A 17,942-nucleotide genomic window follows, 5' to 3' on the forward strand; every position below is an offset into this window, starting at 1 on the left:
AACATTTCTTTTTGTTATGAATGAAAACAAATATTTTGAGTATTCTCTAAAAAGCTCTCATTGGCATTGTGAATCCCTATTAATTTTACAAGCTAATGGACTTTTCTCATACCACACCTGCAGAATATCCTTTACTTCATATCTGGAGGCATTTAACAACATAAAGTACAGCGATAGCACACATATATACTCAATTTGTTTTTGTCTTTAAACGGCTTTAATCTGTTACTGCACGCCCATAACAAAGTCATGATAAAATAACGTGATGTTTACAATCCCCATATATTATTACCTGCATGCCTGTATGTTGTCAGTAAAAACAATGGCAGTAAGAAACATTGTTGTAAATATAGCTCTAGGTAACATTATTATTACTTTGAACTTCAGATCAAACTGTTGACCTTGAAGGTTAGGTCAGAGGTAAAACGTGACATATTTTAAGTCTTACTGTACTTTGTACATGTTGGCAATACACACCACACTACGAATCATACTTTAGTTTTAAGGCTTTTTTGTCAACCATGAGCTCAAACACCAGAAACATACGCTCCTTGGCTGAGGTAGCATACTTAACAACTGCTTATAAGAAGAATCATTTAAGTCATGCTGAACATGTGGCTTTTGCTGCAGGAGGGGTTTGAGAAATTTCTGTTGAGGTTTTTAAGATACGATTTGTGTTCCTCTCTTCATTTGATTCATGCTGTGTCTCTGCATCATTTGCACCATTTACAGTAAATGTAAATGTTATGAAGCCACGTTAATTACTGTGCTGTGCTTCTGAGGCCATTGGATTTTCAAGAAATTGGTGCAAACACGAGATCCTACAAGGATCCAAGAAGCCAGGCGTGAAACTATGAAGTTGGTTTCACTTAAGTGTAGCTTTTTTAATCTTAGATTTAATAGACTGTTTTTAATTACATTTCTTTCTTTTATTATCTTTTTTGCAAGGAAAGCAAAAAGGCATACTGTTAGGCCCTAACCTCTGTACACCATCACCAATTTTAAATCAAACCATCAACACGTGATTGAAGTTTGGACTTAATTCAAGGGTTTAACCAAAGTTTTGTAGCAACTGTTTAGGAATTACAGCCATTTTCATTCATAGTCCCCCATTTTCAGAGGCAGAAATTGCAAAGGGAAAATTGACTGAAAAGCGGTTTCATGGCCTTTTCTCTCTTTATTTCATGAAGCAGATAAAAGATCTGTAGTTAATTCCAAGTGTTAATCTAGCGTTAGGTAGCTGTTCATTGGACCTTTGAATGTCAGTGATGGCGTGAGGAAGGCCGTCATTAGCCAGGAAAAAAACAGAAAAAAAAAACAGAAAAACATAACAAACTTTACGAAGAGTGACTGCACCGGCCAGCTCAGCAGTACCAAAAGTGCTGAAAGCCCACAAAGGACTAAAGTGCATGATCGCAGAATTCTTTGCATGGTAATGAAACCAAGAAAAGAATGTGGTGGTATACAGAGGTAATGTTACACAAAATGTGCCAAAGTCCAAATACTTAGAGAAGCTGACTGTCTTTTTTGTTATGATTCTTTACTTTGAAGCTTTGCTTTAGTAAATGGCTCCTTTCTGTTATTACTTTCTCGCACAATCTGCCCATCTCACTGTTTGCTGACACACTGTCTCTCCCAGAGGTCATTGAATGACCTCATGAGAGACCCCACCACCCAAGGAGATGATGTCAGTGTCTACACACACACACACACACACACACACACACACACACACACACACACACACACACACACAGAGAGAGAGAGAAAGAGTGGCAGCTTTTGACAGCTGCCTGATGACCTGACCAACCCTCTGGGCCTGTTTGGCCTCTGACCCCTACCACTGGTCAATGTGTGCTGCAGTAAATAGAGACGCACTTTGAGCAGTGACAAGTGTATACAGATTCCAGATGCAGCGTCTGGGGCTAAAAATACCACTTAAACAATGAATGTGAATGAAAAATCTGAGTATTTAACTAAAGATCCTAAAGACCAAACATTTTCTGGATGTTTGCATTTGATGTGTGCAGTCTGGTGTTTGGTTCTGGGTCTCGGTGGCTGCTGGTTTGAATTTTGCGCTTGTTTGGGTATCTCTGGTTTTTGGCTGTGTGGAATGTCTAGAGATGGGTTGGCATGCTGATGTTTTTTGCACGGCTGGTCCATGGCATAAATCTTGACTAAAGTCATGGTAAATAACAGGAAAGCCTTGACTGGACGCACGTTTGGTTTTAACAGAATCCTCGAGCGATCTGTTAAAAAGCTTCATGTGCAAAGTCAGCAGGGTTCCCGGCTTGATTTAATGCACCAGAACTGTTGCAACTGGCCTGAAATTACAATTTCAAGCTCTGAAGTGAAAATAGACTCTTTGTTTAAAATAAGTAAGAACAGATTGTTTCTTAATCATCACTTTACTGCACTCAACAATCCCTTGTTCTTTTCTCGACTTTTGTCTGAGCTAAGGTTTTGGTTTTCAACCCAAGTATTCCATTGCAATTGCCAAAATTGATCTCTTTATTTTCTCAACTTCCTTCAACGTATCACATTGTGCTGTTTGGCGCCGATTTAAAACATACCCGGCAATTTGAAAACTGGCTTTTCCTGGGTCTCAATGTAGCTCGAGAAGCCTCAAAACCCCTTTGTTGCAATTGGAGAAGCTCACTGTAGAAATGCGCTGATTGTTGGCTCTGCAGTTCCTGACAAGTTCGAAGCCAAAGGAAAACAATGGAGAAGCAGATGAGCGTTGAATGGTAAAGGGTACAAGAGGCAGATCCAGAGTGTGGATTATGGGTTCCTGTGTCTTCTCTCGCCGGCCGGTCACTGTGGTATGTGCTAATTATGTGCCTGAGAGAGGCTCGCTGCTGGAGCAGAGACACGCCGACTGACTGGAGGGCTCGAAGAGACAAACACACACGCTATGATTGTATACGTATACATCCTCACGCTGCTCATTCCTTTGCTTTACTCATTAATTGTTAAAACACTTTCAAACACTGTGCGATGGCTCATGATTACACAGGAATGTACTTGTGTTCACTTCGCAGGGTTTCCCCCTTCAACAGCTGAAATAAACCCTGTAAACTGTATTTTCTTTTACATTCATTACACAAAGGAATGTGCAGTTTCTATAAATAATTGCTGTTAGTTGCTTAGCTGAGTCTGATGACCATGATTATAAAACAGTTTAAAGTTCAGTTTCTACATTGTGGTCCAACCCAGTGAATGTGCTTTTCTCATAATTAACTGCCATGTGTCACAAACTCATGTTAGACTTGACTTATGAATCTAAAGACGCAAGATTCAACTTGAGGGAGGCTATAAAAGGCTGATGGGATATTGTCGTCACCCTGCTGGGCGGGCAGGCAGGAGGCTGGGCGAGATGGACACCCAAGTTTGCGAATGTGAGAACTCGAGAACGAAGAGACATAGGACTACTACTGAAAATCTCGGACGAGTTCAAATCTGAGTAACCTCGGTCTCAAGTTCAGGGGTCAGAGGTTACGTTTTCTGAAAATCATGAATCTGATAACTTGAGAATGAAGTGATGCAGGAGTTTCAAATTTATACCATAGGTGCATTTACTAGGAGGCTGAGGGTTAAACTGGCTGCTGCCATTATTTTCTATTTCCTAGGGGTGGTCTTTTGCTGCTAAACCTCGTCTGCTTCAATGCTCGACGTGATGCTCTGTCTGGCCTTTTTTCTCTCATGGCTAGCATCAACATTTTGGCACAGAAAAATGCTGCTCAATGGATATTTTCTTTCCTGACCATTCTCTGTAACCCTAGAGATGATTCTGTGCTAAAATCCCAAAAGAGCAGCAGTTTTTTTTTATTATGCAGCAACAGTCATGCTGCTTTCGAAGGCACTTACATAAAAATTAAGTTTCTGTCGCATTTTGATTTATTGAATTGGCTGTTTTTACAAGTAGTTGAACTGGTGTACCTAATGAAGTGTCCAATAAGTTTATAAATAGAGCACATTAGTAAGACACAAATATCTAATATTTTAATCTATGACTTTTTGCACATACGTTAGAAAATTGCAATAATTCACAATTATTTTAATTGCATTTTCAGAAAAAGCACTTAAAATAAATCTCATCAGGAGAGCTGAGGTCTTGTTATTTTTGACTTGGGGTTCAGTGTTATTTTGCAACTTTCTTTGATAATTTGAGGAAATCGGGCACATTTTATATTAGAAGTTCTGTGCGGAAACCCTGCTTAGTGTCACAAAAAGACAGCGTGCTGTCTTTTAGCTTCTGGTACACACTTTGATAACAGATACAATATAAAGAATCTTGTTTTTGTTAAATTTATGTGCTTTGTAGTGATTATGTGTTCCTCTGTTTTTGTGTGTTTCCACCTGACACCAGCAGGACTGCTTCACAGTGGAAGGAGAAGATCTAAAGCACGACTTTGAGCGGCTGCAGCTGGCTATGGAGATGGTTGGCTTCCTGCCCACAACACGCAAACAGTAAGATTAGCTGCATGGCTACAACCATTAGCTTGTAACCTGTTCTTGTGTAAAACTGAGTAAGATTAAAGAACTACAAGCCAACAGTCAGAGTCTGAACGTTTTTAGAAACTTAACTCAGTACTTTTTTATTTTATTTTATTATTTTTTTGAAGAAACCTATGCACTGGGACAAAAAACAGGGAATTTTCTAGCTATGATAATGTTAGCAGACTAAAGCAAACTAGCGCTCCCTCAGTACCCCTGCTCCTCACGTGATGTTTTCACCACAAAACATTTTTAGTCTCTCACAAGGTGCTTCAGCTTGTCTCAGCAGCTCAGAGCATGTTGTGCTTCTTGTTTACTTTTTTACAGTCTTTCTAAGATTTAAATCACTAACTGAACTAACTGTTAGCTAAAAAAAATTATTGCAAAGCCTAATTTTTTAGCTTTAGCTGAAAAAAGAAGCATGTATTCTTATCGTACTCTTGAAAAGAAAGCATATAAATTATATAATAAAATATATAAAAAATAAATACATTTTCCCAAATTTCCCAAAACTATTTCTATAAGGCTTCATATCGATACCTATGTTTTGTAAACCACAGTTCTTGGAAATTAATCGATAGGATTAGTTACTTCAGTTTTTCAGTCCCTGCAATATGTATTTAAGTATAAATACATTTTCATGATGCCCTAATATCCACTGTAAAGCCTGCTCAGTAAGAAGGTGGAATTTGTTGATGTGATAAAGAAAAGTACCTTTGTTCCTTGTCAGGATTTTCTCCCTGCTGTCAGCCATCCTCCACCTGGGAAACATCCGCTACAAGAAGAAGACCTACAGGGATGATTCCATCGATATCTGCAACCCAGAGGTCCTGCCCATCGTCTCAGAGCTGCTAGAGGTGAGCGGCATGGTGCAGATCGTGACATCTGTCCGCCAGCACTGAATCAGCAGCATTAAAGTTGATTTGGCAGACATGAGTTTATGCTTTGAATCAATAAATGTCACAGAGCTGTGTATATCCAACATTGCTCTGTGAAAATCAAATGGAAAAATTGCACAGTAGGCTGACTTTAGGCTGAAATGCAAAACTCTTGATACTTTGAAGGGTAATAAAAAAATGAAGAATTGGAGCAGAACTTTACCACAGGACTTGTTTGTTCTCCCGAAATTCCTTCTTTGCCGTTTTTTTGTTCACACAGACTTCATGAACTTTAAAAATAAGTAACATCCACTCGAGCAAATAGGCGTTTTTCTATGCTCTGTTTTTGTTGAAAGCTGTGAGAAAAATGTGATTCCTCCCACAATGTGGGTTTTACAAAAAGCCTTTTAGCGAGCTGAGGATATAGGTATACAAGCACAGCTTGTGGTGACAGCGGAAGTTAAGAGGTGCTTCAGGTCCCAAAGAGCCGTCCACCCATCCAGTACTTTCACAAAGTACTGTTTGTGTAGAGGTTATTTTCAGAGCTCTTATCCTGGTCTGTTGTTGCTCTCCCACCAGGAACAATGAGTCCCTGTTACTGTCCCAATTTTAACTGCAAAGTTTAATCATATTTAAGTTATTGTAGGAGCATTTTAAATACAGATAAAAGCTTTGTTAAGGGTCATTGTGATTCAATTGTTTGTTAACAACTGTTGTTCCTTAATTCCGCTCCCTTTTAAAAAACAAAAAACGGTTGTTTTTGGCTTGTTTTATCATTTCTTCAGCATTACACTCGGGCCATTTGTTTTCATACTGGGAGCACATTGTCTCTGAAGATGAAGTTCAAGTAGAGTTCATCCAGCCTTTGATTTCAGCAATTATATTTCAGATTGTTGCAGTAAAACTCAGACTAATAATAGAATCAAGAATAACATTAGTTCACGCCAGGCAGAAGTCAAGCTCTGCAGCAGTCGCTGCAGTCCAGCTGATCTCAGTCCCAGCCAGTATCAGCTGGTGGCTGGGCTGGGGCTGGGGCAAATGTTATGTTAGGATCTACTGTCTAACCTGTATATAGTTGCTGTGCATGTGCAAGCCACTTTGCAAGCCACTTTCACCCAAGCTCTTCCTTCTGTTGGTAGCTCCACCCATCCTATGTTTTCAACATATGCATATGGAAGGGCGTTATAGAACAAAGGAAGTCACTCTTATTTTGACTGTAGTGGCTCTGACTAAACTACACTTTTGTGTTAAACAAAGCAGTTGAATGTTTGTTTGTTATTCCTCCTTTTTGTAATCTAATGACTGAGATATTTTGTAACCATCTTTTTGTTTTGTTAACATTTAATAATGTAAAATTAACACATTTTAAAAGATGCTCTTGTGTACATACACAGACTGTATAAGAAAGATAGCACCCACTAATTTGCACGTGTGCTTTTTAAAATCCCAACTTCAAAAGCAGAGCATCATGATTGTTACCATCTTGTTTCTTAGGAACCACATGTGACCATACAGTATGTTGTCAGCTAAGGCGAGCTAGCTTGGTTAGAAAGGTTCGTCCATAAACTACATTGCCCAGACGTAGATACCTACTAAACAGTGCTAACCTTTAGCAACATTTGAGTGCGGGTGAAGCCTGTTACTCTGCTGCGGGCTCTTTCTGTTTCTGTTCAGTACTGCATGACTTTAAGCGTCTGTGGAATTTCAACTGCTGGTGACTCTTTAACTATCCTGGGGAAAATAGAGCAAAAACATTTACTGGCAGGGTTTATGTGCCACACAGTGTTTATAAGTTTATGAAGTTGAGCTGCATTTGGACTCATACTTGACGTTGAAATCAGTCATACATAGAAAGGACAGCTGAAATACCCACATGCTGCTTGGACGTGTCATTTCCCAGTCCCTGTTACAAACTGCAACAATTAGCCGGATGCGCTTGTTGAGTCGGTGACAAAACAATGTCCGAAGTGTGCCGGAGACTCCTGTCAACAGCACAGCGGGGATGTTATGACTGTGGAGTGTTCGCCTGTAACATCCAGGCTGGTCTCTTTGTTTCCCCCAGGGATCCAGAGTGGCAGTGCGGCGAGTTGAGCCACATGTAGGCCACATGCTGGGGGTCAGTTTTTTAAGTTCAAGTTTATTTGGATGTCTGTTATTTGATGCAGAGCCTCTGGCTGTCTGTCTCTTGGGTCTTATAAGATATTCTTAAAAAGCCATGAAGAAAGAGAAGGAAAGAAAGAAAGCACAGTGCTGACCTCAAAGAAGGGGTCATAATGAATCCCTGTTTTGAGTGGATCTTAAGCATTAACATTTGTGGTGAGATGCAATCTTTTGGTTGGATGATGGGAAAATATTATCATTCATTATGTGACCATTGAATAAGGTAGGCAGAGAAGTTTAAAGACTGTGACAGATTAGGTGATATAAGAGTTTACGTTTAAATACTACTTGTAGTGTTATTTAATGTACACAGTCTAGAAAACTAGCAGGACCTGCTGGGAATCAAGATTGAGTTTGAATATTTACCCTTTGAAGCTTGGCAGTAGAACTACAAGCTCCTTGATGTGCCTATGATTTAGATATAGATATACTGAATTAGTATGACCTATGCAAATTGGTGATGTTGTTTCATCCTTGCAAACTTAGCTTTATGCTAAGAATCTGAATGAGTGTCTAGACTACAGACAGGCACCATCAAAACTCGTTAGCACTTATGTTTTATTGATGGTGCATGGTTTTACTTTAAGGCACTGTGTGAGAGAGTCTGTTAAATGGTTAAAGGGGTTGTTCGGGTCAGCTGAAGGGAGTCTCATGTTGAGTCATGTGAGGCTAGGACTGCTTGAAGGCAAACTCTGGCTCTAAATGAGTCCTAATTTGCATGAATGTCCAGCGATTGATGTGTAAAATGGTTTCGGACAGGATGAGGTATGTTTACTGCTGCACTCACTGCTGCTGTGGCATATTAATGCAAAGCACCTTTCAAAGAGAACCAAGTGTGGATTGATACACAAATGGGAATAAAGCCAAGTGCCACTTCCTGTTTCCTGTGGGGTGAAACAGGAAGAGGAAGTAGAGCTTGTACAGGCTGATGTACAGTTGACAGACTGGATCCTCTGAGGTCTGGAGTTGAGTGATTTGACCTAACCAGAAACATTTCTGTGCAAACTGGAAACCAGCTTACAGAGAGAAGCTTTCTGTCTGAATAAATGCGCTGAAGCCTGAAACTGCTGATGGTAATTGAATGCTAAAAACAGTTTTTCTTTTGTCTATTTTTTTCTTTTTCTTCTTTATTTTAGACATTTGCTATTTATTTTGCTGCATTTAGTTTTGAATATGAAAACCAGCTGTCTAACGTTTGCGTTCTGCCCTTACAATAACCAGATGCCACAGTTTATTCTTATATCTGATGTTAACTTACTAACAGCATCAGATATTAATCCACTCTGGACATTTACGATAAGAGGATAGATATCTTTTATTGACTCCAGTAGGGAAACTCATTCTCTGCATTTAACTCATCCTTCTGTAAGTACAAGGAGCAGTGGGATCAACTCCAGATGTAAGCTATTGTCTTGGTCGCAGTAACAGAAGACTCAACCTTGCATGTTTTTGCTGGCAGGCAAACCTGGGGCTCCTGGAGGAAACCCATCAGAAATACACCCCCCATCAGAAATTCCGTTTCAGGGTGAAATCACAATATAACTTTGTTGCTTTTATTTTGAAGGCTTCTGAAAGTTTTCTTTACACTCATGCATCTGCAGCCTCACTGTGGAAGCAATGAAACTGACGTTCATGAGTGTGTTTTCTAGCCCCAACAGGCTTCAGCTGACACACAAAAAAAAAGATAGATTGATGCCGCATGCAGAGTTTTTAACAACACATAAACCGCTAAGTATTTGTTTACTGAAGTCAGAGTTAAAGCCATCTGCTTGGTTTGTGGAGAGCAGATTACCGTGTTTAAGGATTACAATTTGAATTATCATTATGAGACTAAACATTCAGAGAAATACAAGAACTTGACCCATGCAGAGTGGAAACAGACATTTGAACCTTTACTAGCAAAGCTGCTATGGAGTATGGTGCTAGAGTATAGGACCTGAGAGCAGGAGTTTGAGGGTTTTGGGAGAAGAATGGCAGATTTGAGAGAGAATAGAAGGCACACTTACCTGTGGCTCTACTACAGTAACAGGTGGATATGCCCACCACCTCACAGCTGAAACTTGTGTGAACCTCTACTGTGCAGATAACACTGGCTCATATTTTCCTATAGAGTTCTATTCAGGATTCTTTGTGTGCAATGTCTCTGGAAAACCGTCATGCTCAGATCAGGCGGCTCTGCTGTGTTTGCTTTTACTTTTTGTCCTCACTAGGATCTAAAGGTGCTCCAAAAAATGGCTGACTTCAGTTCAGAATCACTGGCCCCAAACTGGTGCTTACAAACTTCTGATTATTAGAGTATTAAGATCTTTGATCATGACAGGGCATCGCGCCTGTCACCAAGCAACCAATACATGGAAATGTACCAGTTAAAGACCAATCACTGAGCTGCAGAATAGGCTTTGCTCTTTGTGGAGGGATTACCAGGCAGTGTGAAATGAAGTCTGATTATGCCCCCCGCTCCCCACCAACCCACTCACTGCACAGATGACTTCTCCTGCACCCCCCCCCCCCCCCTCCAAATTTATGTCAAAGCATTTACAAAAGAGGCCACTGACAAAAATAGATCCATAATGGTATTAACTATAACATTGACACCCTTGCTCTTTAAACATGAAGACATCAGGCAGCCTTGCGATGGCTTGTTCTCACATGTATACACACACACACACATACAGTCAGGAGCAGCTGTTCAGCCCACGCCCATAATCCCTGTAGATGGAGGAGATGTGTGCAGTGACATCTGCTTCTCCCAGTGTGGCCCTGTCATCGCTGGTTTGTCTGGGGCCATTTTTAGAGTGTGCATAAACTCAAATGGAAAGTCATATAGTACTGTACTGAATATCATGTGTGCTGCTTTTGTGTCAGCTACATTGGTTAAAAGCGGCAGAGATGTCAGAGTTAAGGTCAGCTAAATACATACAGACAATATGTGACGAACACTACAACTGAATCAAACAATCATCTGCGTATAGGTAATAGAACCAAATGGGATTGTCTGTTTTTGACTTTCTGACATTTCATCAAATGAGTGAAAGAGTACCGATTGGGTAAACTTATGAATTAGCTGCATAGTGATGCAGCGGTTAGCTTTGTAACCTCACAGCAAGAAGGTCATCAGTTTGAACCTCCCAGCCAGCTGGAGCTGAGTGTGTATGTTCTCCCTGAGCCTGTGTGGGTTTCCTCTGGGTACTCCAGTTTCCTCCCACAGTCCAAAGGCACCGCTGGTTCCAAACTGTCCGCGGTTGTATGAATGCTGTGTGAATGTATGGTATAATGTGGCTTTAAATGGCTGTAATAGATACCACAAGGGACATATTGGTGAAACATGCATAATGACTAAGTTTAAAAAGGCTTTATTCTGTGTACCTAGTGCAACCTCACTGTGGGAACTGTAGGATACATAGTTAGTCACCGTATCTCTGCTCCCATATCTTTGCAATCTGTCTCCTGTAAATCCCCCCAGCTTTGCTGAATGTCCTATTTCATTAGTCTCCTAATCAATGTTATCACCATCATTGCCTAAACTGTAAAATAAACAGTAAATCTCATTTCAGGTTACATTTTACTGATAGAGTAGAAGTGATCCTGTGTTATAGCTATTGTGGGTGATATCCCTTTGTCATCACTGATTATTTGTTAATAAGTCCAGGAGTGAGTGCCCTGATGTCTTCCTTGAAAATGACACTTTTATTCTTGCTTTTCTTTTGTGCACAGGTGAAGGAGGAGATGCTTCTTGAAGCACTGACAACCAGGAAGACAGTGACTGTTGGAGAAAGGCTCATAGTGCCCTACAAGCTTGCAGAGGTAACCGCACCAGAGTGAGACACGTGCCCCAAATACAGTGGCTTTGTCTCACCGTCTAAAGCTGCTAAATCTTCTATGAACCTCTAGTCCCTCGGTGCCACAGCACATTTAACAAAATGCAGCAAAAAAATATTCGTCTGTTCTGCTTCTTGATGGCGCTGCTGTGTGGTGTGAGCAGGAGCGTGGCTTCATCACATTCCAGTGAGTCTCAGTAAAAGCACGTTGTTGCTGAACGTTTTGTTTTGAAGTGCATCATCTGTACTGGAGATTCTTTGTTTGTGTTTGCTTGCTTTAGAGTTTGTCTGGGGAGTTTGTTGTGGCATTCTCTTTTGATAGGGGTCTTCCTCTGCAACTTCCTGTTTCCTGTTAAGCCAAGCAGTGGCGGTTTGAGTTAACCATGTTCTCTAGACTCACAGTCTGAAGAATTTACCTCTTTGTTGCCTCTTTTGACCTAGATAAACTCCACTGAAGGGCATCAGAGTGCTGCTGAATATTAATATTCAGTGAATTTTGCTTATCTCTCCCTCCAAGCTCAGCAAAGCACTGCATAGTCCTGCTCTGTGCTTGTGGCTTCAGGGCCTTTTGTCTGAGGAAGGAAATGCTACACATTGATTGCCTGTAACCCCGTTAAGCTCCACCTCTCCATCTGATCCACAGCCTAGTTTCACCCAACAATGGTTGTTCCCACTCTCCCACACCCCCGTTGCTTCAGTCATGTGTTCTTGTCTTAGGAATGTGCAACCTCCACTGGAATATACAGCACAGAGGCCAGAAACACGATCCTGCCTCAGTCTGTTTGTCTGTCTCTTTCTCCTCCAGTCGCACATGTTTCAAAGCATAAATTCACTTATTTTTGGACCGGCTGTGTGAGACAGGCTCAGACGATGTGATCAGAACTCTATTCCTGGGTTAGAGCTGCATTTCTGATTAAATGACGTTCGAAGGCTTCTGGTGTTTTGCCACGAATCCCCCTCTGTCCTTTTTGAGGTGGTCGTATCTCGAGAAGAGCAAGAGATAAAAGGATTCACGGGTACCTGCAGAAACCTTCAGGTACTATGTCATCTGTGGAGGAAGTGGTAAAAAAAATGATAAAAAAATGAAAACAACAGCAGATTAGCATTATAGGAAATCTTCAACTATCCACTCAAAGAAAGAAAAACGTGTCATATATAACATGTTACTTTTAATTTGTGCCAAGATTTATGCAATCCATGGAGACAGGGCAGACTCGGTTTATTGCTCTAATTCAGATTGCATACAGAACATTGTTATCTATCAAGTAGCAGCACATAACAGATAATGATTACTACTTCGCACTATATATGTAGACCGCAAACATATTTTATTAAAAATATTTTTTAAAACAATATTAAAATGTTTCATAATGATGAAATTAACATTTAACATTAGATTAACATTTCAAGGATACATATATAAATAAGGCACAAGTTTGGGCAAACTGGTGGACTTCATGCTAGCTTTAACTCTTTCCCCCATAAAGACGAAGTTTAGCACCTCAGTTTCACGACCATTAGAATAGTTTCTTGGTTTTTCCAGGGGTAGCTGCACAGGCAGAGACCCCCCTCACTAACCTCTGTTCTATAAGCAGGTCTAATACGACAGAAACCACTCAGTTCAGAAAAAGTGTTTCAAGGGTTACTCCTCGTAGCCTTTCAGGAGGTAAAGAATTCAGTTTAGCTTTTAGCTAGCTTTACATGGATGTTGCTGCAAATGCACTGTGTCTTTCAGCCTGGCCTCTATAGGGGAATGACCATATTAGGGAGATCTACTCTTCTAGTATCGCACAGGGCCAAGAGCAGAAAAAAACTGTCTGAAAAAATGCGTTTAGAGTCTGAAGCCTGAGGTTTTGGCTCATGGGGTTTGTTTGTCCTCATTATTTGAACGTTTGGCCACATTCAAGATGGGCATCCTCAGCTGTAAGAGTATATGTGTCACAGAGAATAAGGAAAAGTATAATGGATCCACCATAAGCATTATAACAGCGATCCTTAATTCAGCCTTTAAACTAAATCAAATACCAGAAGCCATGCCATTTCCCGCATGTCATCCTCCCACACTCTTTCCCCAGTTTCGTGTCCACTCATTGCGGCGTCAGTAAAAGCATAATGCCAGAAAATCACACTCCACGTAAAATTAGAAGTGAAAACTGACGGAGGGTCGTGGGAGCGAGTCGAGGCCACCTGTGGAATCCATAACACGCCTGTTTTTATACAAAGGAAATGTGGAAAAAAGAACCTGGCAAATGTTGCTGGTTCTTCTCAGAAATGATTTCTTCCTGCTTGGATAAGAAAGGTTGAGAAAATGTGCTAGGCAGCTGTCCCATCCACCCGCAGTGGAGGTGGGGAAATTTGGATGAGGTGTTCAACCTGCTGAACCTCAGCGAGCTGCGGATTGGAAGATGTTGGTTTTCTAAGTTTATCGCAGACAGTCCCGAACCTGAGTGGACGATCTCTGGTTGAATCATGTAGCTCTTGGGGTTTATCATGGAGGAATAATGAGAGTAAAAGTAAAACCCAGCTCAAGCAGGAAGATTGTGCTTGGCAGCTATTGTTCTGTCATTCAAGCTTCCTCAAGAAGTTACTTACTGCTACTACTATGACTTACTACTCCTACTACTTAAGCTGGCTGTGCCACAAATAGAGAAATAGTGCAAGTACTGTTCGTCATGTCTAGACTAAATGTTAAAGTTTCACATTCAAAAAAATGTTTTGGACATTGTTACTAAACATGCATATTCAGAGTTTGACAGATTGTTTTCAGATTCTTTTGCTGAAAGTAAAACATTTCTTTCAGCAGAAATCTGTTTTGAGCTGCAGATTTTTTACTATCTTAGTTGTACGTAGTTTAAACATAGTTTAAAAGCCAGTCACACAAAAAGGTAACTCACACAAGTTTGATGTGGAAATTTGAAGCCTGCATTGAGCAGTATCTCAGTAACATTTCAACCATCTTTATATATACATTAGCTGTCAGACATAAGCTAATAGTGAAAGCAGGATATTTTTTATGTTTTTTAAGTTGTGAAATGTAAAGAAAAAAAGAAGGGTTGTTGGTCAAGAATGTGATGTCATAAAGAGGGGGTACGGTCATCTCGGGCACACAGGCCATCTGCTGCTCAAAAATACTGTTTTGTAACAAAAGAAATAAAGAAAAAAGATTTTGTTTGACATCAAGGCTCCAGCCCAATCACGACCCTCAGTTGGATGAGCGGAAAAAAATTTATGGATTGGCATCACTTTATTAAATAGCTGTTATTATAGATATCCTTTGTTATCCAAGCTGGATGCGCATAACTCTGACTGTGTGATTTAGTCTGGGTTTAGAAGAGTGTGTACGTGTGTGAGATCTTGATTGCATGCATGTGTGTGTGTCTGTAAGCACACGCGGTCCATGCTGGTCACGATAAGGCAAGCGGTTTGACAATTTTGATGTGGCTACAGATTATTTGACTCTACCATTTCCTTCTTTCTGTTTGAAAGACAGACATATGGAAAAGGAAGTGTATGTGTGGGGATCAGGCGTTGATGGTGGGGAATCATCAAACCCTCATTCAAATGGCTTCCATTCATATATGAAGCGTCACTATATGATGATGAGAAGTATAAAACCACTCCCCTATTGGTGATGGATTGTAAAATGCATCACAAACACCCAGTAAACATACATATATGGGCACTGACACAGATAACAAGTACATAAATGCAAATGAAAAACATATGCACACTGGCATATTGTGGTGAAATACCTAGATAAAACATCCTGCAGCAAGGAAGCTGGCAGGCCACGTGCAGTGTGAGCTCATGCTGGTGTTTCACGCCTCCTGTGGTTTTTCAAGGAGGAGGAACGAGAGAAAGAGATGGAGACAGAGAAAACAACAAGTTCCCCTTCCAGGGCTTTATAATTAGAAACACCAGCTAAGACTCAGCTTAACAATCCGTATTGCTGCACTTTACAAAAGCCTCCGATAAAGTCCTGCTAATTATTTCATCTGTTGCTTAGGTGGGCATTGAGTGAAACATTTTCTACGCATTTGCTTCCAGCCATGTTCCCTTCTAGTTCCTAACTTGTCCCATTTTTATGAATAATTAAGTGACATGGCAAAATACAGAGACGACACGTGCTCGGTGGGCATGTCAAATGTTCACTTCAGATCTGCCAATCCCAAGTGATTCTTTTTGTATTATTCATATCAATCTTACATAAGTCTGTGGGCACAGAGACGTCACAGGCCTGCCTGCTAAAAATATATCACAAGCAATCAATAATGTAAAAGAGAGGAGGCAGCTTTTAAAAATGCACGTTTTTGCTTCATCATAGTGGTTTGCTGCAAGACTTTCAGTCCTTCGTGCATCTGCGTTGGTGTGCTCGGCCTCTGCAGTTATTAAAATAGTTGTTAGAATAGGCCCAAAAACCTTTTAGTAGAAACTATCAGCTCTTATGGTTTCAGCTAGCCCACAGATATCAACAATAAGTATATGATCTGAGAGGAGAACACTAACATAGCAGCAAAGCAAAAAGACATACTCGGAGACCAACACCCTTGCTGAGAAAAACATGGCCTCCTTTGGAAGAACACCTAACTAACCCTCTAAATGTTTTTGACACCTCCCTCATGGTATTCAGTAGTAACCTTTACTCTCATAGGAAGTCATTTCAACTGCTCCCCTCAAAGCTGAGAAAGGTTTAACTTGTGAGCCTGCACCAGCAGTTATTTTACTTTTTGCTGCTCGAAGGCAATGAATGCCATTGATATTCTGAAGACAGCGGATCGCCGTGCTGCTAATTGCTAGGTAGCAAACTGCTATAGTTAGCTAACAATACTGGTAGCTTTCTGATTTATCCACATTCTGCATATAACTGTTATAGGACTAAAACTGCATGTGTAGGAATACTGAGTGTCCAGATCCTGCTGCCCTGCTGGTCTATCTGCCAGAATCCAGTTTTTATCTCAATAAATGCTTAGCTAGCCTGGTATTAGTGCATCCCATAAAAAAATGGTAAATGGCCTGTATTTGTATAGCACTTTACATAGTCCCTAAGGACTCCAAAGCGCTTTACATGTTCAGTCATCCACCCATTCACACACACATTCACACACTAGTGATGGCAAGCTACATTGTAGCCACAGCCGCCCTGGGGCGCACTGACAACAATGTAGGTCGAAGGGATTTTTAACCCTTAGCTGTAAAAGACTGATGGGGTATTGTCATCACCTGGACACCCCAACAGAGTGGCTGTAGCTCAGGAGGTAGAGCAGATCATCTACTGATCGCAAGGTTGGTGGTTCGATCATTCCAATCTGCCTGCCAGGAATATTTGGGGGTTACTATCTTGCCCAAGGATATTTCGGCTGCTCTCCGATGCATCCACTGGAGCATGACTGTGTATGAATGTTATATAGAAAGCACTTAAACATGTTGTATCCATCACTTTATAAACGAGAGTAGAAAAGGACTGTATAAGAATAACTGGTTCTGCTGAAGGTTTCCTCCTGTTAAAAGGGAGTTTTTCCTTACCACTGTCACTAAGTGCCTGCTCATATGGGGTCTTCTGATTGTTGGGGTTTTCTCTTAATTAATGTAGGGTCTTTACCTTACAATATAAAGTACCTTGAGGCAACTTTTTTAGGCATTATATATATTGAATTGTGAAGTTGACTGACTTGAATTTGCCATAGGGCTTTTCGATAGTCACATGACATAAGGCTCTGTGAGGGATAAACCTACATCAAGATGAGAGAGTTATTTACAACAACACAACTGATTCTGTGATTCTTTTTGATTGTCCTTTAGATTAAATCCTCTCTGATTGGATCACACTTAGCAGCCTTTTCAGATTGGGGTGTTGCACAAATATTTTGGGGTTCCTGGCATAAAAATATTTGACCTAGCTGAAGCAGATTTCCTTTGTGTCATTACACTCCCTGTTCAATCATAACACTTATTCGTGATAGAGAACATGCTCTGGTGTCCAAGTCAGGTCTGCTTATGTTAGCTTAGCATGATTTTCATCGTCTCTAAAGAGAAAGAATAGTTGCTGTTTTGCTCATTGAGGCACAGTGGGTTTGGTTTTTTTTAATGGATCACAAAGTGAACTATAAAAAATGTTGTGCAAATACTAATCTGTAGGTCTGGAGATACTTAAGGCTCTGGCTCATGACTGAAAACTCCAAAAGTATTACAGCACTGTGCACAGCGAGCTTACAAAACATAAGACCACTAACTCTGAGCAGACAGGCAACTTAAACAGGGGCTCTGTTTGCCCTTTAAATACAAAGTGGCTGTTGTTATACTGCTTAACAGTTTATTCATAACAGGAGCCTCGGGTACACTGCCTTAAGTTACAGTAGCACAGCCACTGATAGGCTGTTAACATTGATGGTAACTTGCTCAAGCAAGTAGCTCGATTATTTTTCCTTAAGCAACTGCTGATTGTTGACTGCTGGCTCTTTTCAGCTGCCTGTTGCTGTAATTATACATCCTGATGTTTTGATGCCTAAAATAAAATAAGCATGTTATACATTAATGGAACAAAGGTTATTAATTTAGGTTTGAAATAAGAGGATTGATCCTCACGTGTCTG

The 17,942-nt window shown here is 40.5% G+C and overlaps 1 protein-coding gene across 6 annotated transcripts in view; it reads left to right on the top strand.

Annotated features, from left to right (window-relative positions):
* LOC102776237 (unconventional myosin-IXAb) overlaps window positions 1-17,942 on the top strand; it is a 149,276-nt gene that overhangs the window by 84,030 nt on the left and 47,304 nt on the right. For 4 of the 6 annotated variants that reach the window (XM_087843298.1, XM_087843299.1, XM_087843302.1 and 1 more), the window contains 3 exons: window positions 4,370-4,470; window positions 5,228-5,354; window positions 11,250-11,339. In XM_087843298.1, coding sequence (XP_087699424.1) covers window positions 4,370-4,470; window positions 5,228-5,354; window positions 11,250-11,339 — 318 coding nt within the window. The remainder of the gene's footprint in view (window positions 1-4,369; window positions 4,471-5,227; window positions 5,355-11,249; window positions 11,340-17,942) is intronic. The other 2 variants (XM_087843303.1, XM_087843301.1) reach the window with 1 other exon arrangement.

This window comes from Neolamprologus brichardi, chromosome 7 (assembly GCF_056152115.1).
Source record: "Neolamprologus brichardi isolate AB-2024 chromosome 7, ASM5615211v1, whole genome shotgun sequence".
In the NCBI taxonomy this organism is placed as follows: domain Eukaryota; kingdom Metazoa; phylum Chordata; class Actinopteri; order Cichliformes; family Cichlidae; genus Neolamprologus; species Neolamprologus brichardi.